The 24797-nt window shown below is 44.6% G+C and overlaps 1 protein-coding gene across 2 annotated transcripts in view; it reads left to right on the forward strand.

The window, feature by feature from the left end:
* The window catches only part of LOC126106787 (organic solute transporter subunit alpha-like), a 108698-nt gene extending 84608 nt beyond the window's left edge, over window positions 1-24090 (forward strand). The window contains exon 6 of one of the 2 annotated variants that reach the window (XM_049913171.1): window positions 23376-24090. In XM_049913171.1, the coding sequence (XP_049769128.1) occupies window positions 23376-23696 (321 nt within the window). In that variant the 3' untranslated portion in view covers window positions 23697-24090. The remainder of the gene's footprint in view (window positions 1-23375) is intronic. The other variant, XM_049913170.1, reaches the window with a different exon arrangement.
* The last annotated feature ends 707 nt before the right edge of the window (window positions 24091-24797 follow it).

Consider the following 24797-nt stretch of genomic DNA (forward strand, 5'->3'; position numbering starts at 1 on the left):
GAGAAAGCTTTTGACAATGTTGACTGGAATACTCTCTTTCAAATTCTGAAGGTGGCAGGGGTAAAATACAGGGAGCGAAAGGCTATTTACAATTTGTACAGAAAGCAGATGGCAGTTATAAGAGTCGAGGGACGTGAAAGGGAAGCAGTGGTTGGGAAGGGAGTGAGACAGGGTTGTAGCCTATCCCCAATGTTATTCAATCTGTATATTGAGCAAGCAGTAAAGGAAACAAAAGAAAAGTTCGGAGTAGGTATTATGGACACACAACACCGTGATTCCAATACAACAGTAATTTATTTCTCTCCAAGGAACGTACATCATGGAATATAAAACATTAATTCAAGGATAATCAATGTTTCCAGAGTGCCTATAATTACAAATATCAACCCGCAACACCTTCCCCACCCTGGTCAACTTCTAGAGGAATGACCAGTTGAACGGGGCGTCACATTATGGATCCTTCTGAAGTTCGTAAGGTTACAGTTCGTATTTTCCCATCTCTTCCTTCATGAAGATCTTCTATCCGCGCCTTCCTCCACATGTGTCGTGGGCGAACATCCTCTTGTAGAAGAACGGCATCGCCCAGCTGGAGTCTTCCTGAACCTGGCCTTGGTTGATGAGTTTCATGGAAGTTTTTGAGCAGGATCAGATATTCTTTCTTCCACCTGTTCCAGAAGTGTTCTACCATCTTCTGCAGCCACTGAAATTCCTTGGACCAGTCCTTTCTGATTCTGGACCAGTAGGTAGTGTTGTGAGTCGATCACCTACAAGGAAATGTGCAGGCGTCAGTGGCTCAGATTCCTCTCCCCTTGCGTAATTGGTCTAGAGTTTACTGCTGCTTCTATTCTGACCAGGATTGTGTTGAGACCCTCTTCGTCCAACTGTGACTGTCCTAAAACTTTTCTCAGGCAGCGTTTGACAGATCCCACCACCGTTCCCAGAATCCTCCCCACCAAGGCGCGTGTGGGGCGATGAATTTTCAAGTGATGGCTTGCTGGGCGAGGTACTTGTGCGTCTTGCTTGCCATGAGAGCCTGCCAGAGCTCTTTCAGCTCTAAGTGCCCTGCATGGAAGGTAGTAGCGTTATCAGTGGCAAAAAATGGTTCAAATGGCTCTGAGCACTATGGGACAACTGGTACGGTCATCAGTCCCCTAGAACTTAGAACTACTTAAACCTAACTAACCTAAGGACAGCACACAACACCCAGTCATCACGAGGCAGAGAAAATCCCTGACCCCGCCGGGAATCGAACCCGGGAACCCGGGCGTGGGAAGCGAGAACGCTACCGCACGACCACGAGATGCGGGCCGTTATCAGTGTAAATTGTGCTGGGCACTCCTTGTCTTCCGACAAACCTTTGTAGGGCTTGAAGAAATCTGTCAGTTGACGTATCCGAGAATAGTTCCAGGTGTATGGCTCGTGTTGTTGCGCATGTGAATAGAGCAATATACGCTTTCTTCGTAATATGTCCTTACATATAATGGACCAGCAAAGTCAATACCTGTTACTGTAAATGGTTTCAGTGGTGAAACTCGTTCAGCTGGTAATGGGGCCTCAGTTTGTTGAACAACGTGAGCTTTCACCATCTTACAAGGCAGGCAACGGTGTAGAACATGTTTAATCGCCTGTCGAGCTCTAAGGATCCAGAATTCTGTTCTCAGTTCAGATAACACTATGTTTACTCCAAGGTGATGCAAACGAATGTGAGTCTGCTGGATCAGTAAACGTGTGAAATGATGATGTCCATCAAGAAGAATCGGGTGGCGTTGATCTCTTGTTAATTCTGCAAACTGCAGCCGTCCACCGAGACGAATAAGACCATTATCCAAGAATGGGTTGTAGCGAGCTATCTGAGAATTAAGTGGTAGAGGCATGTTGTTGTATAGTGCATGCAGTGCGAGCGCAGAATGCTGCTGTTGAACAACTTGAATCCAGAAGTGCGTGCTTCGCCCAAATCTGATGCTGTTAGTTCTCCAGGTGTTCTGTTTTCTTTCAATAAGTTCCGTTTAAAGCGAAGTGCCCATCCTGTAACTCTTAACAGCTTGAAATAGCTACTGTACCGTGTAGCTGTTAAAATAGGAATCGTTGTTTGTACCATGAAGACTTGGTCTGTTAATTTCTTCTTTTCTGGCAAGGAGTGCTCTTCCGTCTGTAAAATTCGAGGCCACTGTGTTCTGTTCTTTGTTAACCAAACAGGTCCATGGAACCATACAGAAGCATGGTGAAGTTTATCTGCTGTGGTACCTCTGGAGGTTAGATCAGCTGGATTTTCGTCACCAGGGCAGTGCCTCCACTGTGACGGATTTGTTAGTCGTTGTATTGCCGTAACACGGTTTGACACAAAGGTTTTCCATAGATTAGGGTCATGTTGTATCCATCCTAAGGCTACAGTTGAGTCAGTCCATAATGTTGCACGACTTGCATTATAGCTCGTGGCCTTACAGAAATAATGAAGTAGTCTTGATCCAAGAAGTGTCGCTAGAAGTTCCAGCCGTGGAAGAGTTATTTTTCTGATGGGAGCTAGTCGGTTTTTACTGCAAACTAAATGGACTGATACCATATTTGTTGTGGTGCACCGTACGTAAAGGACTGCTCCGTAGGCCTTTTCTGATGCGTCGCAGAAGACACGGATTTCTGGCTCAGTGTTTTCAGATACACCAACCCATCGGGGAATTTTTATGTGTGAACATGATGCCAATGTTGATACCCACATTCGCCAGCGTTTGCTAAGATAAAGGGGTAAAAGCTCATCCATTTCAATTCCTCTTGACCAAATTTCTTGAAAAATTATTTTTGCAGTGAGGGACACAGGCGACAACAAACCCAGTGGGTCATAGAATCTAGCAGTGTTTCGTAGTACTTCTCGCTTAGTGGCAGGACGATTTATAACATTGTCGGTAACATTGCTGTGAACAACACTGAGCATATCAGTCTGTGTGTTCCAGTGGACTCCCAGTACCTCCGTATCTGTAGTGTTTATGACACCTTCTAATTGCCATATTCCAATCAGTTGGCTTGAATTTGTGGCCCACTTTGCCATTGGCAGACTGATCTGTCCCATGAGTGATGTAAGCTCATAATATAAGTTAATTACGTTATTGTCATCTTTAGCACCTGCTACAAAATCATCCATGTACATATTATCTTCAACAAGTAAAGCAGCTTGCGGAAAATTCGCTTTGTGCATTACAGCAAGTTCTTTCAGTGTGGCTGCAAGAAGAAACAGACTGCAGGTAAGTCCGAACGGTAGCCGGGTGAAGCGGTATGTAATCCTTTCGTCAGTTGTAATATAGTTTCCTTGTCGATCTACTATTACTTTGTACCAAAAAAACCTCGCGAGATCTCTATCTTTCCTGTGAAGAACTAACTGTAGAAATGCTTGTTTGATATCGGCAATTAAGGCTACTTGATGTAGACGATATCTCAGTAATATTGAAAGAATGTCAGGAAGGAAATTAGGACCTATTTCTAAAGAGTCATTCAATGAACGTGCATTCTGGTCGTGCGACGAACCATCAAATACAATCCTCCATTTGATGACACCTAACTTTTTTTTCTTTACTAAATGTTGTGGCAGATAAAATGTGTCACGCAATTTCTGTCCGGAAGGGGTGACTTCCACATGTTTCTTCTTGATGTGTTCTATCATTTGCGCCTCGTAAATTTCTTTCAGTTTCTTGTCCTTCGTAAATTCTTTCTCCATTGAAGCAAATCTCTTCTCTGCTTGCTGAAGATTATTAGATAACATAACGTTGGGTTTTCTGGGGAAAGACACCACTCTTCTTTTGTCTTCGATACAGTAGGATTTTGAGAAATCTTGCAATAACGCCAATTCCTTCTGATTCAGAGTTGTTGTTTCATCTTCTGTGATTCCCATTGTTTCTGAATTCCAGAAACGTCGTAAAATATCGTCTGTTGTTGTCGCTGTCACTAAACTGATGTAGTTTGCCGTCACAAGGTTAGCCGTGGTGCTTGATTTGCTTCCACTAAGAATCCAACCTAGAATGGAAGGTACCAGAACAACTGATGACGTTAGTCGAATCGGAGGGGAATCTTTAACGATTTAAAATCCATGGAGAAGAGATAAAAACTTTGAGGTTCGCCGATGACATTGTAATTCTGTCAGACACAGCAAAGGGCTTGGAAGAGCAGTTGAACGGAATGGACAGTGTCTTGAAAGGAGGATATAAGATGAACACCAACAAAAGCAAAACGAGGATAATGGAATGTGGTCGAATTAAGTCGGGTGATGCTGAGGGAATTAGATTAGGAAATGAGACACTTAAAGTAGTAAAGGAGTTTTGCTATTTGGGGAGCAAAACAACTGATGACAGTCGAAGTAGAGAGGATATAAAATGTAGACTGGAAATGGCAAGGAAAGCGTTTCTGAAGAAGAGAAATTTGTTAACATCGAGTATAGATTTAAGTGTCAGGAAGTCATTTATGAAAGTATTTGTATGGAGTGTAGCCGTGTATGGAAGTGAAACGTGAACGATAAATAATTTAGACAAGAAGAGAATAGAAGCTTTCGAAATTTGGCGCTACAGAAGAATGCTGAAGTTTAGATGGGTAGATCACATAACTAATGAGGAGGTACTGAATAGAATTGGGGAGAAGAGAAGTTTATGGCACAACTTGACTAGAAGAAGGGATCGGTTGGTAGGACATGTTCTGAGGCATCAAGGGATCAACAATTTAGTTCTGGAGTGCAGCGTGGAGGGTAAAAATCACAGAGGGAGACCAAGAGATGAATACACTAAGCAGAAACGGAAGGATGTAGGCTGCAGCACGTACTGGGATATGAAGAAGCTTGCACAGGATAGAGTAGCATGGAGAGCTACACCAAACCAGTCTCAGGACTGAAGACCACAACAACAACGAGGGTCACTCCAAAAGAAATGCACACTATTTTTTTTAAATCCATCTTTTATTCTACGTGTTTGAAAGTTTTACAGTGTGTAGATACATCCTTTAGGAACAATATTTTCATTTCTCAACATAATCTCCATCCCTCTCAACCTCCATTTTGGAACCAGAGCCTGTATAACCGCACGGTAAAATTCTGGACCAACTTGTTGGAGCCACTGTTTGGCAGCGTGCACAAGTGAGTCATCATCTTCGAACCTTGTTCCACGAAGAGAGTCTTTCAGTTTCCCAAAGAGCTGATAGTCACATGGAGCTAAGTCAGGACTGTAAGGCGGGTGTTTCAGTGCTGTCCATCTACATCTACATCTACATCTACATGATTACTCTACAATTCACATTTAAGTGCTTGGCAGAGGGTTCATCGAACCACAATCATACTATCTCTATACCATTCCATTCCCGAACAGCGCGCAGGAAAAACGAACACCTAAAACTTTCTGTTCGAGCTCTGATTTCTCTTATTTTATTTTGATGATCGTACCTACCTATGTAGGTTGGGCTCAACAAAATATTTTCGCATTTGGAAGAGAAAGTTGGTGACTGAAATTTTGTAAATAGATCTCGCTGCAACGAAAAACGTCTTTGTTTTAATGACTTCCATCCCAACTCGCATATCATATCTGCCACACTCTCTCCCCTATTACGTGATAATACAAAACGAGCTGCCCTTTTTTGCACCCTTTCGATGTCCTCCGTCAATCCCACCTGGTAAGGATCCCACACCGCGCAGCAATATTCCAACAGAGGACGAACGAGTGTAGTGTAAGCTGTCTCTTTAGTAGACTTGTTGCATCTTCTAAGTGTCCTGCCAATGAAATGCAACCTTTGGCTCGCCTTCCCCACAATATTATCTATGTAGTCTTTCCAACTGAAGTTGTTCGTAATTTTAACACCCAGGTACTTAGTTGAATTGACAGCCTTGAGAATTGTACTATTTATCGAGTAATCGAATTCCAACGGATTTCTTTTGGAACTCGTGTGGATCACCTCACACTTTTCGTTATTTAGCAACTGCCACCTGCCACACCATACAGCAATCTTTTCTAAATCGCTTTGCAACTGATACTGGTCTTCGGATGACCTTACTAGACGGTAAATTACAGAATCATCTGCGAACAACCTAAGAGAACTGCTCAGATTGTCACCCAGGTCATTTATATAGATCAAGAACAGCAGAGGTCCCAGGACGCTTCCCTGGGGAACACCTGATATCACTTCAGTTTTATTCGATGATTTGCCGTCTATTACTACGAACTGCGACCTTCCTGACAGGAAATCACGAATCCAGTCGCACAACTGAGACGATACCCCATAGGCCCGCAGCTTGTTTAGAAGCCGCTTGTGAGGAACGGTGCCAAAAGCTTTCCGGAAATCTATAAATACGGGATCAACTTGAGATCCCCTATCGATAGCGGCCATTACTTCGTGCGAATAAAGAGCTAGCTGCGTTGCACAAGAACGATGTTTTCTGAAACCATGCTGATTACGAATCAATAGATCGTTCCCTTCGAGGTGATTCATAATGTTTGACTACAGTATATGCTCCAAACCCCTACTGCAAACCGACGTCAGTGATATAGGTCTGTAGTTCGATGGATTACTCCTACTACCCTTCTTAAACACTGGTGCGACCTGCGCAATTCTCCTATCTGTAGGTACAGATCTATCGGTGAGTGAGCGGTTGTATATGATTGCTAAGTAGGGAGCTATTGTATCAGCGTAATCTGAAAGGAACCTAATCGGTATACAATCTGGACCTGAAGACTTGCCCGTTTCAAGCGATTTGGGTTGCTTCGCAACCCCTAAGGTATGTACTTCTAAGAAACTCATGCTAGCAGCTGTTCGTGTTTCAAATTCTGGAATATTCCATTCGTCTTCCCTGGTGAAAGAATTTCGGAAAACTGCGTTCAATAACTCCGCTTTAGCGGCACAGTTGTCGGTAACAGTACCATCGGCACTGCGCAGCGAAGGTATTGACTGCGTCTTGCCGCTTGCGAACTTTACATCCGAGTTTTGTGATCGCTTCCACGGTTTTTTGACTGACATGTGGCCGTGCATTGTCGTGGAACAGCAAAACATCCTGCTTTTGCCGATGTGGTCGAACACAACTCAGTTGAGCTTGAAGTTTCTTCAGTGTTGTCACATATGCATCAGAATTTAAGGTGGTTTCACTTGGCATGGTGTCCACAAGCAAGAGTCCTTCAGAATCGAAAAACACCGTAGCCATAACTTTTCCAGCAGAAGGTGTGGTTTTGGAATTTTTTTTCATGAGTGCATTTGCATGATGCCACTCCACTGATTGCCTCTTCGTTTCTGGTGAAAAATGATGGAGCCATGTTTTATCATCTGTCACAATTCTTCCAAGAAATTCATCTCCACCATTCTCGTATTGTTCCAAAAGTTCGCTGCATACCGTTTTTCTTGTTCCTTTGTAAGCCACTGTCAACATCCTGGGAACCCACCTGGCACAAACCTTTTTTAACGCCAACACTTCCAGTATTCTGCAAACACTTCCTTCCCCTATCCCAACGTAGCGTGACAATTCGTCCACTGTGAAGCGTCTGTCAGCAGTCACCAATTCGTTAACTCTCCACACATTGTCTGGAGTGTGTGCTGTACGACGCCTGCCGCTGCGGGGACAATCCTCAATATTGCCGTGCCCGCTTTCATCACGTAACCTGCTTGCCCACCGATTACCTATACTGCGATCGACAGCGGTATCTCCATACACCTTTTTAAACCTCTTGTGGATGTTTCCCACTGTCTCGTTTTCACAGCACAGGAATTCTATGACAGCATGTTGCTTCTGACGAACTTCAAGTGTAGCAGCCCTGTTGAAGACATGCTGTGACGGCGCCACTCGCGGGAAGAGGTTGAACTAAGTTTGAAAACAAGCGGAAAGGATGTATCTACACACTGTAAAACTTTCACACATGCAGAATGAAAACTGTATTTTTACAAAAATAGTGTGCATTTCTTTTGGAGTGACCCTCGTAGTACAGCAACTCGACGTAACGTGGACTCAACAAGTCGTTCGAAGTCCTGTGCAGAAAAATTGAGCCATGCTGCCTCTAAAGCCGTCCATAACTGCGACAGTGCTGCCAGTGGAGGATTTTGTGCAGAAACTGACTTCTCGGTTGTCCTGTAAATGTTCGTTAGGATTCACGTTGGGTCACCAAATCATTCACCTGTATCGTCCAGAACGTTTGTGGTGTCACCGCCAGACACCACACTTGCTAGGTGGTAACTTTAAATCGGTCGCGGTCCATTAGTACATGTCGGACCCGCGTGTCGCCACTGTCAGTGATCGCAGACCGAGCGCCACCACACGGCAGGTCTAGAGAGACGTACTAGCACTCGCCCCAGTTGTACGGACGACTTTGCTAGCGACTACACTGACGAAGCCTTTCTCTCATTTGCCGAGAGACAGTTAGAATAGCCTTCAGCTAAGTCCATGGCTACGACCTAGCAAGGCGCCATTAACCAATTCTAGAGAGAGTCTCACTTGTATCATAAAGAATCTGTATACAAATAATGGATTAAAGTTAAGTATTCCAGCAGCTACGTACTTTTCTTTATAACATTCATTCCGTATCCTGTTTCAGACCTCAGCCAGCCGTTTGAGTTAAACGCGTGCATTTCGGCCTTCTCTAGCTATATAGCAACGTTCTTCAAACCAATCGTGAACAATTGTGGCCCAGTTACAATTCCTTTGTTGTCGGGGAACATGAAGTTCATGAATGGCTGCAAATGGTGTCCAAGTAGCCAGTCAGTTATCGGTTCAGTTGGGCCATGTAAACACAGCCCGCATCAGTATGTACCCACCACCAGCTTACACGGTGCCTTGTTAGCAACTGGGGTCCACGGCTCCATAGAGTTTCTGCCACGCTCGAACCCTACCGTCGGCTCTTACCAGCTGAAATCGGGACTCTTGTGACCGGGCGACGGTTTTCCAGTCGTCTATGATCCAACCAATATGGTCACGACTAAGTCGGGTGATGCTGAGGGAATTAGATTAGGAAATGAGACACTTAAAGTAGTAAAGGAGTTTTGCTATTTGGGGAGCAAAATAACTGATGACAGTCGAAGTAGAGAGGATATAAAATGTAGACTGGCAATGGCAAGGACAGCGTTTCTGAAGAAGAGAAATTTGTTAACATCCAGTATTGATTTAAGTGTCAGGAAGTCATTTCTGAAAGTATTTGTATGGAGTGTAGCGATGTATGGAAGTGAAACATGGACGGTAAATAGTTTGGACAAGAAGAGAATAGAGGCTTTCGAAATGTGGTGCTACAGAAGAATGCTGAAGTTTAGATGGGTAGATCACATAACTAATGAGGAAGTATTGAATAGGATTGGGGAGAAGAGAAGTTTGTGGCACAACTTGACCAGAAGAAGGGATCGGTTGGTAGGACATGTTCTGAGGCATCAACGGATCACCAATTTAGTATTGGAGGGCAGCGTGGAGGGTAAAAATCGTAGGGGGAGGCCAAGAGATGAATACACTAAGCAGATTCAGAAGGATGTAGGTTGCTGTAGGTACTGGAAGATGAAGAAGCTTGCACAGGATTGAGTAGCATGGAGAGCTGCGTCAAACCAGTCTCAGGACTGAAGACCACAACAACAACATGATCCAACCAATATGGTCACGAGCCCAGGAAAGACGCTGCAGCCGAAGTCGTGCTGCTACAAAAAAAAAAGGCACTCACTTCGGTCGTCTGCTGCCACAGCCCATTAACGCCAAATTCCTGCGCACTGTTCTAACGCATACGATTGTCGTACGTCTCTCATTTCTACAGTTATGTAATGTATTGTTGCTTGTATGTCAGCACTGAGAACTCTAAGCGAATGCCGTTGCTCTCGGTCATTAAGTGAAGGCCGTCGCCACTGCATTGTCCGTGGAAAGATGTAATGCCAGAAGTTTGGTGTTCTCGGCGTACCCCAGGCACTGTGGATCCCAAAATACTGATTTCCCAGCCGGCCGGAGTGGCCGAGCGGTTCTAGGCGCTACAGTCTGGAACCGCGCGACCGCTACGGTCGCAGGTTCGAATCCTGCCTCGGGCGTGGACGTGTGTGGTGTCCTTAGGTTAGTTAGGTTTAAGTAGTTCTAAGTTCCAGGGGCCTGATGACCTCAAAAGTTAAGTCCCATAGTGCTCAGAGCCATTTGAACCATTTGAACTGATTTCCCTAATGGAGTGCCCCATGCGTATAGCTCCAATTACCATTCCGCATTGAAAGTCTGTTAATCCGTCGCGCGGCCGTAATCACGTCAGCAACCTTTTCACATGAATCTCCTGAGTGCATTTGACGGCTTCGCTAGTGCACTGCCCTTTTTTATTCTCCTGTACGCCATACTGCCTCACTGTACACTACTTTACAACTGTTACGGAAGATACAGTGAAGGCCTTCATGACCGGATGTTTCAGCTGCCGAGAATGCTTCCGGGTTGTATGACCGTGGTCCATGGAACTCTTCTATCACTGACGTTTCGTCCAAAGCTACGCTGGACATCTTCAGAGGTGCTCCTGGTTGTGCTGAATCTTGTCGGCAACCAGGAGCACCTCCGAAGATGTCCAACGTAGCTTTGGACGAAACGTCATGGATAGAAGAGTTCCATGGACCACGGCCTTAGAACCCGGAAGAACTCTCGGCAGCTGCTAAGGAACTGCTGACACTTGCTAACAAACAATAGTCATTTGCTACTGAACAGTCGTCAATTCGCTTTACAACAGCCAACCAATGTTAGCAAAAAAATATATAGAGGGCGGGACTTATTAATGCAGCGAAGCCAGTGGATGAATCCTCTTAGCATTCCACAGTTCACGCAGTGTAGTGTTGAACGAAGGGTGTTGTGCTGGACGGCTAAGAAGGCAGCCAAAGTGTCACTACTGTGGCCACGGTCACGGATGTGCCCAAAACTGTCATCTCGGGATTGGGAAAAAGCCGTTAATGGTGAAAATGCAATGCGAAAACATGCCGCTGCTGGTAGGCGGACTATCACACTGCAAGAGAATCGATACATAGCACTAGTGGCGAAAAGAAACAATCCTTCCACCTCCAGACAGATCGTTGCAAACCTTGCAACCAAGACTGGAACGCATATCTCTGCCAGAATCATTTCGTAGCGATTAAATCAGCATGGTGTTGTATGCTCAGAAGTCTGTTAAATGCATCCCATTTCAACCATGCCATCCTCCTCTCGCACAGGCCATGAAGGTCCAAAAGTACCGACAGGCCGCCGTGTCATCCTCAACCCACAGGCGTCACTGGATGCGGATATGGAGGGTCATGTGGTCAGCACACCGCTCTATGTCAGTTTCCCAGACCGGAGCCGCTACTTCTCAATCAAGTAGCTCCTCAGTTTGCCTCACAAGGGCTGAGTGCACCCCGCTTGCTGACAGAGCTCGGCAGACCGGATGGTCACCCATCCAAGCGCTAGCCCAGCCCGATTGCGCTTAACTTCAGTGATATGACGGGAACCGGTGTTACCACTGCGGCAAGGGTGTTGGGTCGTTTGTGCAGGGTGCGTGTTAATTTGGGTCAGCAACAGTGGTCCAGAGTGATGTTCTCCGACGAATTTCGCTTCACTGTGGCAAGTGATTCTGGTCACCAGTTAGTGTAGAGAAAGACAGGCACACTTTACACATCATCATCATTTAAGACTGATTATGCCTTTCAGCGTTCAGTCTGGAGCATAGCCCCCCTTATACAGTTCCTCCATGATCCCCTATTCAGTGCTAACATTGGTGCCTCTTCTGATGTTAAACCTATTACTTCAAAATCATTCTTAACCGAATCCAGGTACCTTCTCCTCGGTCTGCCCCGACTCCTCCTACCCTCTACTGCTGAATCCATGAGTCTCTTGGGTAACCTTGCTTCTCCCATGCGTGTAACATGACCCCACCATCTAAGCCTGTTCGCTCTGACTGCTACATCTATAGAGTTCATTCCCAGTTTTTCTTTGATTTCCTCATTGTGGACACCCTCCTGCCATTGTTCCCATCTACTAGTACCTGCAATCATCCTAGCTACTTTCATATCCGTAAGCTCAACCTTGTTGATAAGGTAACCTGAATCCACCCAGCTTTCGCTCCCATACAACAAAGTTGGTCGAAAGATTGAACGGTGCACAGCTAACTTAGTCTTGGTACTGACTTCCTTCTTGCAGAAGAGAGTAGATCGTAGCTGAGCGCTCACTGCATTAGCTTTGCTACACCTCGCTTCCAGTTCTTTCACTATGTTGCCATCCTGTGAGAATATGCATCCTAAGTACTTGAAACCGTCCACCTGTTCTAACTTTGTTCCTCCTATTTGGCACTCAATCCGTTTATATTTCTTTCCCACTGACATTTCTTTCGTTTTGGAGATGCTAATCTTCATACCATAGTCCTTACATTTCTGGTCTAGCTCTGAAATATTACTTTGCAAACTTTCAATCGAATCTGCCATCACAACTAAGTCATCCGCATATGCAAGACGGCTTATTTTGTGTTCACATATCTTAATCTCACCCAGCCAGTCTATTGTTTTCAACATATGATCCATAAATAATATGAACAACAGTGGAGACAGGTTGCAGCCTTGTCTTACCCCTGAAACTACTCTGAACCATGAGCTCAATTTACCGTCAAATAACTGCTGCCTGACTATCCATGTAAAGACCTTTAATTGCTTGCAAAAGTTTGCCTCCTATTCCATAATCTTGTAGAATAGACAATAACTTCCTCCTAGGAACCCGGTCATATGCCTTTTCTAGATCTATAAAGCATAGATACAATTCCCTGTTCCACTCATAACAATTCTCCATTATTTGCCGTAAGCTAAAGATCTGGTCCTGACAACCTCTAAGAGGCCTAAACCCACACTGATTTTCACCCAATTGGTCCTCAACTAATACTCGCACTTTCCTTTCAACAATACCTGCGAAGATTTTACCCACAACGCTGATTAAAGAGATACCTCTGTAGTTATTACAATCTTTTCTGTTTCCATGTTTAAAGATTGGTGTGATTACTGCTTTTGTCCAGTCTGACGGAACCTGTCCCGACTCCCAGGCCATTTCAATTATCCTGTGTAGCCATTTAAGATCTGACATTCCACTGTATTTGATGAGTTCCGACTTAATTTCATCCACCCCAGCCGCTTTATTGCACTGCAATCTATTGACCATTTTTTCCACTTCCTCAAATGTGATCCTATTTCCATCATCATTCCTATCCCATTCTACCTCGAAATCTGAAACATTACTGATCGCATTTTCACCTACATTGAGCGACTCTTCAAAATATTCCCTCCATCTGCCCAAGGCATCCACAGGATTCACCAGCAGTTTTCCTGACCTGTCCAAAATACTTGTCATTTCCTTCTTACCTCCCTTTCGAAGACTGGTTCATGGTGTGGGTTCCTGTAGTCATATCCTAGTTCATGAACCACGGGCAACGTATGAGTGGCCAAGTAAGTGGTCCCGACAGTCGGGATACCAGTTACTTTGGAATAAGGCTGGGCATCTCGGACATATTCTGAGTCGTGGTCACCTTTGTGCTCATACGGCAAAGAGTACCAAATCCACCGGTTAGTCCCTCATCCGTTAGGGGTAAAGCTCAATGGGACTCGGGGCAAGTAAGGCTAGCAACCTGCTTCCCTGGTACTTTAAATATGATGCTGGCAACAATCAGAGCACACTTTACACATCACAGAATATTCATGAAAGTCTTCGGTACAGCCTATGTGTTACGGTGTGTGCAGGCATTATGCACAAAGGCCAAATACCGCTGCTTATCTTTGCTGTCACAGCACAGCAGTATTACATGGAGATTATTCTGGACCAAGTCCGTCTGTTTAGGGGTATAATAGTTCCCAACTTCCTGTTTATGGATCACACTGACAGCCCACACATCAACATATGGACTGGCCCAGTTACTCTCCGGACCGAAGTCCTATAGAGGATTCCTGGGATTCTCTTCGCAGGCGTGTTTCGGACACACTGGAAACTGAAGATATTCAACATATGTAATGGCCCTGTCACTCTCCGGACCTAAGCCCTATAGAGGATTCCTGGAATTCTCTTGGCAGGCGTGTCTCTCAACGAAACCGCTACCAAAACCGTGCAAGAACTGAAAACCTCTTTGAGAGAGGACTGGGACAATATCCCCTAAGGACTCCTTAACAATTTGGCAACCAGCATGAATAACAGGAGCAAAATGTGCATTGGTGCCCGAGTAGGGCATATTCCTCACTGAGAGTCCGATAGCGACCTTTATGTTGGGAGTCTGACCTGAACGTTATTTGTCTCTGTTATTCTGCTTTCCCATGAGGTGAAATATGTACGATTTTTCATTATAAATACAGCTCTCCACCTCTATTACGTATCTACTGAGTTTCATTTCGTCCATAGTTCCCTGTGATTATTCTTGTCAAACACTGTCTCTGGTCCTTAGCAATTGTCAAGCAGTGCAAAAGGTTTTCGTCTTGAAAGGGGACATTCAGCGACACCAAACTTGATCCTCTGCCCGACAGCGAGGGTGCAGAACTTTGAAATCTCAAATAGGGACATAGCGCCGGAGAAAAATACATTAAAGATATTTGCGTCGGCACTGTAATGGGCTCTAGCAAACCTAGACTTACTTCTGGATGAGGTAGAGTGGATACTGCAACATACACAAAATACTGGGTCAATTTATTACAACTTGAACAATCTGTAATACTTGGAAACAAACCATGTCCGCAGGAATATACGAGGTATGATCGAAAAATACGGTGAACGAATTTTTTTAGCATTAACTGCTGACGCTACTACCATTTGACGTAGTTTTTCGGCAGCCTGATCCTCTGAAACAGGCAACGGCAAGCTGGAACGCGTTCTGACACTCTATATCCAGAGACGCTAGAATGAGATTTTGAATACCGTGTCTGTCGCGCATCTTAGATTTCGAACAACGCACGAACATTAAGTTACATTTCAATTTGCAAAAGAGTGCTAAAGCAACTAATGAAATGTTGAAACTGATTTATGGCGGTAATATTGTAACTCTGAAGACTGTTTACGATTGGGATGAGCGTTTTAAAAGTGGAAATGAGTCGGTACGAGACGAGGAGCGTTCGGCACCTAGATTAACCTCAAAAACAGAAAGAAACGCACAAAAAGTAGCAAAAATTGTCGGTTCAAACAGGCGAATAACTATTCAAGAGCTCACGGAAGAAATTAGCACCTTGCACGGGTCCGTGCAACGCATTTTAACCGATAGTTTGCAAATGAGACGAGTGAGTGCAAAATTTGTTCCCAGACTTTTGAGTGATGAACAGAAGGAACATCGTGCGTCAGTTTGCACTGAGTTGAAGGATCGTTTGCATTCGTATCTGGACTTCATGTCCAAAATTGTAGCTGGTCTATGGGTATGATCCTGAGACCAAAACTTTCGGTTCCCAATAAAACAAAAAAACAAAAAAATGGATCCCCTCGCCATAAAACGGCACGTCAGCCAAAATTAAATATCGTTGGTATTTTTTTTTTTTTTTTTTTTTTTGTTATTGAGGACATAGTGTGGTCATAGTTCGTTCCAAGGGGAGCGATCGTGACGCCGAATTTTACAATGGCGAACTGCAATATTTGCGAAACGATGTACGAAGAAAGAGAGCAGAAAAATGGGCCAAAGGCTTCCTTCTACGAGGGCAGTTCAATAAGTAATGCAACACATTTTTTTTCTCGGCCAATTTTGGTTGAAAAAAACCGGAAATTTCTTGTGGAATATTTTCAAACATTCCCGCTTCGTCTCGTATAGTTTCATTGACTTCCGACAGGTGGCAGCGCTGTACGGAGCTGTTAAAATGGCGTCTGTAACGGATGTGCGTTGCAAACAACGGGCAGTGATCGAGTTTCTTTTGGCGGAAAACCAGGACATCTCAGATATTCATAGGCGCTTGCAGAATGTCTACGGTGATCTGGCAGTGGACAAAATCACGGTGAGTCGTTGGGCAAAGCGTGTGTCATCATCGCCGCAAGGTCAAGCAAGACTGTCTGATCTCCCGCGTGCGGGCCGGCCGTGCACAGCTGTGACTCCTGCAATGGCAGAGCGTGCGAACACACTCGTTCGAGATGATTGACGGATCACCATCAAACAACTCAGTGCTCAACTTGACATCTCTGTTGGTAGTGCTGTCACAATTGTTCACCAGTTGGGATATTCAAAGGTTTGTTCCCGCTGGGTCCCTCGTTGTCTAACCGAACACCATAAAGAGCAAAGGAGAACCATCTGTGCGGAATTGCTTGCTCGTCATGTGGCTGAGGGTGACAATTTCTTGTCAAAGATTGTTACAGGCGATGAAACATGGGTTCATCACTTCGAACCTGAAACAAAACGACAATCAATGGAGTGGCGCCACACCCACTCCCCTACCAAGAAAAAGTTTAAAGCCATACCTCAGCTGGTAAAGTCACGGTTACAGTCTTCTGGGACGCTGAAGGGGTTATTCTGTTCGATGTCCTTCCCCATGGTCAAACGATCAACTCTGAAGTGTATTGTGCTACTCTTCAGAAATTGAAGAAACGACTTCAGCGTGTTCGTAGGAACAAAAATCTGAACGAACTTCTCCTTCTTCGTGACAACGCAAGACCTCACACAAGTCTTCGCACCCGAGAGGAGCTCACAAAACTTCAGTGGACTGTTCTTCCTCATGCACCCTACAGCCCCGATCTCGCACCGTCGGATTTCCATATGTTTGGCCCAATGAAGGACGCAATCCGTGGGAGGCACTACGCGGATGATGAAGAAGTTATTGATGCAGTACGACGTTGGCTCCAACATCGACCAGTGGAATGGTACCGTGCAGGCATACAGGCCCTCATTTCAAGGTGGCGTAAGGCCGTAGCATTGAATGGAGATTACGTTGAAAAATAGAGTTGTGTAGCTAAAAGATTGGGGAATAACCTGGTGTATTTCAATGCTGAATAAAACAACCCCTGTTTCAGAAAAAAATGTGTTGCATTACTTATTGAACTGCCCTCGTACATCAACACAGTGCTCCGTGCCATACGTCGCTGTTGATTCTCTAGTTTTCGGATGGAAAAAGAGTTCCTGTCTGCGGCATCCGCCTTACTCACCAGATTTAGCACCAGGCGACAACTGTATTGTCACAACAATTAAAACCGTGATTAAAGGTAAACGTTTTGACACATTCCTGACGCTGAGAGGGCCACGACAAAGCAACTGACCGCTCTTGCAGAGAAGCCTTCCAGTCATGGATTCAACGTTGGGATAAGCACATTGCTTACCAACGAAAGTAATTTGAAGGAGATTATATCAAATTGGAGGTACGGTTATTACTTTGTTTCAAATAAAATCATTCACCGTATTTTTTCATCATGCCTCATAGGTATTTGTTACGTCGCTGGACTCTGTGTCTTTTTTCACTTAATGCAATACAGAAAAAGTCTTGACTTATGACTTGTTATACAAGTTATACTTGCTATACAGTTGTGACTTGCAATCTACATCTGCATCTACATCTACATTTATACTCCGCAAGCCACCCAACGGTGTGTGACGGAGGGCACTTTATGTGCCACTCTCATTACCTCCCTTTCCTGTTCCAGTCGCGTATGGTTCGCGGGAAGAACGACTGCCGGAAAGCCTCCGTGCGCGCTCTAATCTCTCTAATTTTACATTCGTGATCTCCTCGGGAGGTATAAGTAGGGGGAAGCAATATATTCGATACCTCATCCAGAAACGCACCCTCTCGAAACCTGGCGAGCAAGCTACACCGCGATGCAGAGCGCCTCTCTTGCAGAGTCTGCCACTCGAGTTTGCTAAACATCTCCGTAACGCTATCACGCTTACCAAATAACCCTCTGACGAAACGCGCCGCTCTTCTTTGGATCTTCTCTATCTCCTCCGTCAACCCGATCTGGTACGGATCGCACACTGATGAGCAATACTCAAGTATAGGTCGAACGAGTGTTTTGTTGATGGACTACACTTTCTAAGGACTCTTCCATTGAATCTCAACCTGGCACCCGCCTTACCAACAATTAATTTTATATGATCATTCCACTTCAAATCGTTCCGTACGCACACTCCCAGATATTTTACAGAAGGAACTGCTACCAGTGTTTGCTCCGCAATCATATAATGGCTCTGAGCACTATGGGACTCAACATCTTAGGTCATAAGTCCCCTAGAACTTAGAACTACTTAAACCTAACTAACCTAAGGACATCACACACACCCATGCCCGAGGCAGGATTCGAACCTGCGACCGTAGCAGTCCCGCGGTTCCGGACTGCAGCGCCAGAACCGCTAGACCACCGCGGCCGGCCGCAATCATATAATCATACAATAAAGGATCCTTCTATCTATGTATTCGCAGTACATTACATTTGTCTATGTTAAGGGTCAGTTGCCACTCCGTGCATCAAGTGCCTACCCGCCGCAGATCTTCCTGCATTTCGCTGCAATTTCCTAATGCTGCAACTTCTCTGTATACTACAGCATCATCCGCGAAAAGCCGCATGAAACTTCCGACACTATCTACTAGGTCATTTATATATATTGTGAAAAGCAATGGTCCCATAACACTCCCCAGAGGTTACTTTAACGTCTGTAGACGTCTCTCCATTGAGAACAACATGCTGTGTTCTGTTTGCTAAAAACTCTTCAATCCAGCCACACAGCTGGTCTGATATTCCGTAGGCTCTTACTTTGTTTATCAGGCGACAGTGCGGAACTGTATCGAACGCCTTCCGGAAGTCAAGAAAAATAGCATCTACGTGGGAGCCTGTATCTAATATTTTTGGGTCTCATGAACAAATAAAGCGAGTTGGGTCTCACACGATCGCTGTTTCCGGAATCCATGTTGATTCCTACAGAGTAGATTCTGGGTTTCCAGAAATGACATGATACGCAAGCAAAAAAACATGTTCTAAAATTCTACAACAGATCGATGTCAGAGATATAGGCCTATAGTTTTGCGCATCTGCTCGACGACCCTTCTTGAAAACTGGAACTACCTGTGCTCTTTTCCAGTCATTTGTAACCTTCCGCTCTAGAGACTTGTGGTACACGGTTGTTAGAAGGGGGCAAGTTCTTTCGCGTACTCTGTGTAGAATAAAATTGGTATCCCGTCAGGTCCAGTGGACTTTCCTCTGTTGAGTGATTTCAGTTGCTTTTCTATTCCTTGGATACTTATTTCGATGTCAGCCATTTTTTCGTTCGCGCTGCCGGATCTGAAATAAGGCAACGCTGTCGTCCTAAGCCGTGATTGCGGTCTGCGGCTGAATCGCCGCTCCGCTCTGACGTAAGCAATCCTCCGGCAGCGGCGGTGTGCGGTACTTCTTGAGGCCGTGTCTGCGCCGACGTCTCTGATTCGTCGCTGCATCAGGCAGCGACTGCCCTTGCTTGTGGTCCCGTCGTGAGGCATCAATTTTGCCATGGGACCTCGTTCTTCGAACCAACCTCCTCCTCTGAATGTGACCGTATTTTAATGTCACCAACCAACACACAGAGAAATGATCATCATAATAAAAAAATATAAATCAGAACTCGTACAGAAAGATTTAAGAGTTCAGTTTTCCCACGCGCATTTAGAGAGTGGAATGGTAGACAAAGAGTCTCAAGCTAGTACGAAGAAACCTCTGCCTAGCACTTAAGTGTGAATGCAGGTACATCGAATGGTATTTGTGACTACCACCTGCGGAATGTTTTGTGAATATAGTTATTTGTATAAAGGTAATAAATTAAAAATCTTGCATGATGTGGTAGTTTCTCGTGCATCTCAGTGTTTATGACGCATATCTCCTGAGCGATCTGTCTTACAACGATTTAATTTTTCTGGTACTTTCAGTAGTATATGTAAATATTGTCTGCCAAATGTGTCGCGAAAACAACTAGTAGTAAAAAAGTAGGGTCTAATAAATTGAAACGTCATGCTTCATGCGTCAGTTTTACTGCATGAACAACTAAAATGTAGTAACAGATAAACTTATCATCTTTCATCATTTTATGGGGGTTCTCAGCGAGAAAAAGTTTCGATAACCTTTGAAATTACGTGTAAAGATTGTTGCATTTCACTAAGGGCTCTGATTCGCCAATACTAAAATATGGGAATTCACTCATCGTGGGCTACACTGATTTTTCACTTCCACTCCCTCACCTTTGAGAGGTAGCTTGATCTTACCCACACAGCGATCCTTTCTAGACGGTAAGTGATATGTGTACCAAGTTTGGTTGAAATTGGTCCAGTGGTTTAGGAGGATGTATGGAACATACATGTTCTCTGGAATGAGATGAAATGCTTATTCCTGTCACGAAAAGGTTTGACGTTACGAATTTCGTAAGTCAGACACGGAAAATATGTGCGAAATAGTGGAAAAGATGAATAGTGTAAACTTACCAAATAATCCAAGAAAAGCGTTTTAACGTTTTAGCAACGGCATAAGGTTTTTTTCCTCCACCGTTTTCTAACACATCACTTCAGTCAAGAGGCACATTTGCAAACACATGTTTGTAAACATTTCACAGATGTTTTTGCACATAGTGTGGTCAAAGATGAACTTTTCGTAGTACTAAAGATATAATTATTAAACAATTCACATATGCAGGAAACAATTGACATATGCAGGAAATAACTTTAGCACAGATCTTTAAAATTACTGAAATACCTGTGGCTTGCGAAATCTGTTTGTTCATTTAACATCGATCCTCGTTTTTTGATTTTGTGGAGGTATATCTCCAGTTGTTCTAATAGATTTAGTGTCCTGCCAGTGGCTTCATTATGTTATACTTCCAAATTGTTCTCTAGAGTGTTGATGACATGTTTCGTTTCCAACATATGTTGTGCAATGTCTGACAGGCAGGACAACTGGGGCATGTGAATGTGTCTCTTGAATGAAGTGATATACTTGAAAACGATGGAGGAAAAAAAACTTATGCTGTTGCTAAAACGTTAAAAACGCTTTTCTTGGATTTTTTGATAAGTTCACGCTATTAATCTTTTCCGCTATTTCGCACATATTTTCCGCGTCTGACTTACGAAATTGGTAACATAACATCAAACCTTTTCGTGATAGGAATCAGCATTTCATCTCTTTCAAGAGAACAAATAAAGCGTGTATTAAGACGAGTTACACCTGAAGATGGACCCACAGGGTCCGAAATGCATCGTGTACTGAATAAAACAAAAAAATTTGACTGAAGGCGTTTTTTTAATTCATACCTCGAGTGCACTGAATACAGCCACCTTTGAAGATGCAAAATATGGATAACATTAAATCTGAATATTCCATGATTCGACCTCCCGCCCAAATGGAGACACACAATAAGGACCCTTTTCAAACTCTATCAGGTGCTGACACTGCTGTCTCACACTAGTAAGTGGCATGTGTCCTCCACAGTGGTCCCTCATCATCTGACATTGTCCTTATATACCCTAACAGGCCTGGTCACAACACTAAACATGAACAACATTATGACACTCTGGTGGCCATTCTACATGGCACAGAGAATTGAAATCCTAATCACACATCGATGGTATGTACCTGTTACATTGATACCCCAACATGTGTTCTAGGTGCTTAATTTTTTTGTTCAGGCAGTGCATATTCTTTATTGTATTTTTTCTGAGTAAATGTGGCAAACAGAACAGAAATTTGAGCTTTTCAAGTAACTTGCATGTTACAAAATACGATACTAGTTAGTTAATTATAAATTATCTACCAATATCGATTTTTTTTTAAATTTCCACAGTTTCGCCTTTCAGTCTTGAATAAATCAACGAGTTTCATAACAGTCCATCACCATCCTGTAATTACTCATTACGAATTGTTGGATGTATTGTACACTCCTGGAAATGGAAAAAAGAACACATTGACACCGGTGTGTCAGACCCACCATACTTGCTCCGGACACTGCGAGAGGGCTGTACAAGCAATGATTACACGCACGGCACAGCGGACACACCAGGAACCGCGGTGTTGGCCGTCGAATGGCGCTAGCTGCGCAGCATTTGTGCACCGCCGCCGTCAGTGTCAGCCAGTTTGCCGTGGCATACGGAGCTCCATCGCAGTCTTTAACACTGGTAGCATGTCGCGACAGCGTGGACGTGAACCGTATGTGCAGTTGACGGACTTTGAGCGAGGGCGTATAGTGGGCATGCGGGAGGCCGGGTGGACGTACCGCCGAATTGCTCAACACGTGGGGCGTTAGGTCTCCACAGTACATCGATGTTGTCGCCAGTGGTCGGCGGAAGGTGCACGTGCCCGTCGACCTGGGACCGGACCGCAGCGACGCACGGATGCACGCCAAGACCGTAGGATCCTACGCAGTGCCGTAGGGGACCGCACCGCCACTTCCCAGCAAATTAGGGACACTGTTGCTCCTGGGGTATCGGCGAGGACCATTCGCAACCGTCTCCATGAAGCTGGGCTACGGTCCCGCACACCGTTAGGCCGTCTTCCGCTCACGCCCCAACATCGTGCAGCCCGCCTCCAGAGGTGTCGCGACAGGCGTGAATGGAGGGACGAATGGAGACGTGTCGTCTTCAGCGATGAGAGTCGCTTCTGCCTTGGTGCCAATGATGGTCGTATGCGTGTTTGGCGCCGTGCAGGTGAGCGCCACAATCAGGACTGCATACGACCGAGGCACACAGGGCCAACACCCGGCATCATGGTGTGGGGAGCGATCTCCTACACTGGCCGTACACCACTGGTGATCGTCGAGGGGACACTGAATAGTGCACGGTACATCCAAACCGTCATCGAACCCATCGTTCTACCATTCCTAGAACGGCAAGGGAACTTGCTGTTCCAACAGGACAATGCACGTCCGCATGTATCCCGTGCCACCCAACGTGCTCTAGAAGGTGTAAGTCAACTACCCTGGCCAGCAAGATCTCCGGATCTGTCCCCCATTGAGCATGTTTGGGACCGGATGAAGCGTCGTCTCACGCGGTCTGCACGTCCAGCACGAACGCTGGTCCAACTGAGGCGCCAGGTGGAAATGGTACGGCAAGCCGTTCCACAGGACTACATCCAGCATCTGTACGATCGTCTCCATGGGAGAATAGCAGCCTGCATTGCTGCGAAAGGTGGATATACACTGTACTAGTGCCGACATTGTGCATGCTCTGTTGCCTGTGTCTATGTGCCTGTGGTTCTGTCAGTGTGATCATGTGATGTATCTAACCCCAGGAATGTGTCAATAAAGTTTCCCCTTCCTGGGACAATGAATTCACGGCGTTCTTATTTCAATTTCCAGGAGTGTATATTAATCTTCTCTCTCTATAATGTACACTCATTCTTGTGAAGATGTCAAACACTTTGCACAACTGACATTGGTTTTGATCTTTTATACACCTCACTTCTAGTGGCAAGCATCTGTGGTGCATTTAAATTTCAGCCTGTTGAGCCATTTGTGATATGAGCTTGTGTCAATGTGGGATTTCTGCCCTTTTGTCCACAGTGGGGGCGAACGTGCTTACCCTGCTGGAACTGGTGGCGCTCAGCTTGTGGGCCAATAGGCTATACTGCACAGATGCGGCCCCATTTGACCATCTGGAAGAGGAACAGGAGCCCAACCAGCTGGGGGTGGCCTCTGGTGAGGCAACTTCAGCCTAGCAGAACAGCTAGACACGAGAGGACAGCCCACTTCCATTGTCTTCAGTATGAACTGACAGACGATCTGCTACAAGTGGTATCTGATGGGCCTGGTAGGACCATGCTGGAGGACATACTTCCATTGTACTGTCTCCAGGAGGCGCAAGCAGCTGGAAGATGTCACTGAGGTGCCTTTCTGTTTAGTGGGACACCATTGGATAAGAGGCACATCGTAATTTTCAAAAACCCGTGAATCCCCTTAGAGAGCAAAGACTCTTTCGGCAGTTGTGACGGTACATCACATAAATGGACATTTGGAGAAAGGGAAAAGAAGTTTTTGTTATGTGACGTGCGAATCATAAATTGTCTTAAGACTAAGTACGTCTGCGCGATGTATATCAACAGTAAACAACGTAAGTTATTGTTATCAAAACATAAATATCGATGTAATGAACAGGACACAGTTTTTTGTATAATCTCTGTGTAACATAGTCCATAAAGATCAGAGACAATGCTTTGACTGAACTCTCTCCTTTTTTGTTTCGTCTAGAGGTAGATCGCCATTGTAGCGCTGGATAATAATTAATGTTCTTTTTTCTGTATTTTTGCAAAATGTAATAGAAATTGTTATTCGAAAGTGTGTATTATTGACTTAGTGGACACCTCTCATGATAGTAATCATTAATTATAATTAACAAAGTTTTTTTTCAGAAGTTCGAGATGCGGGGAGCTCTTCTTCCTAGCAGCATTTGGTCGGCCATTACGCTGACGATTCATGTTATTAAATGCAAATGCGAGAGACTTCTCAGTTTTGATCTTTCATTAATTTCAAAGTTAAAAAGTGTAGTGATAGATTTCATTTACCAAAATTCACAGCACTGAATGAGTTCACTATGTTTATTTTGGCCGCCTAACGGCAGATAAGATTCTCTCCAGTTTTGATTTGCGAATAATGAACAAGAAATATTGAAAATCATTCCATTCAATAAACTCAGCAATATCTCAGTTAATCTTTGTGTAGTTTGGTACATAAATAACCAGTAGCCCCTGAGACCCATATTAATAATTACAGTTTGCGTAAGAATACGCATATGTTCTTTTCTAAGTACTAGCACTCACGCAAACTGTTTATTAGAAGGCGGTGAGTCGTGCGTTCAGTTTGAAAATCATATCGTATGTACTTCCGGGCAGCCGATGTTTGTACGAGTGTTATCGCGGTATAAGTTAATTAAAAGTCTCATGCTGTCCCACAATATTTAAAGTCACCCCAAACAAAATCATAAAATAT

This window comes from Schistocerca cancellata, chromosome 10 (genome assembly GCF_023864275.1).
Source record: "Schistocerca cancellata isolate TAMUIC-IGC-003103 chromosome 10, iqSchCanc2.1, whole genome shotgun sequence".
In the NCBI taxonomy this organism is placed as follows: Eukaryota; Metazoa; Arthropoda; class Insecta; order Orthoptera; family Acrididae; genus Schistocerca; species Schistocerca cancellata.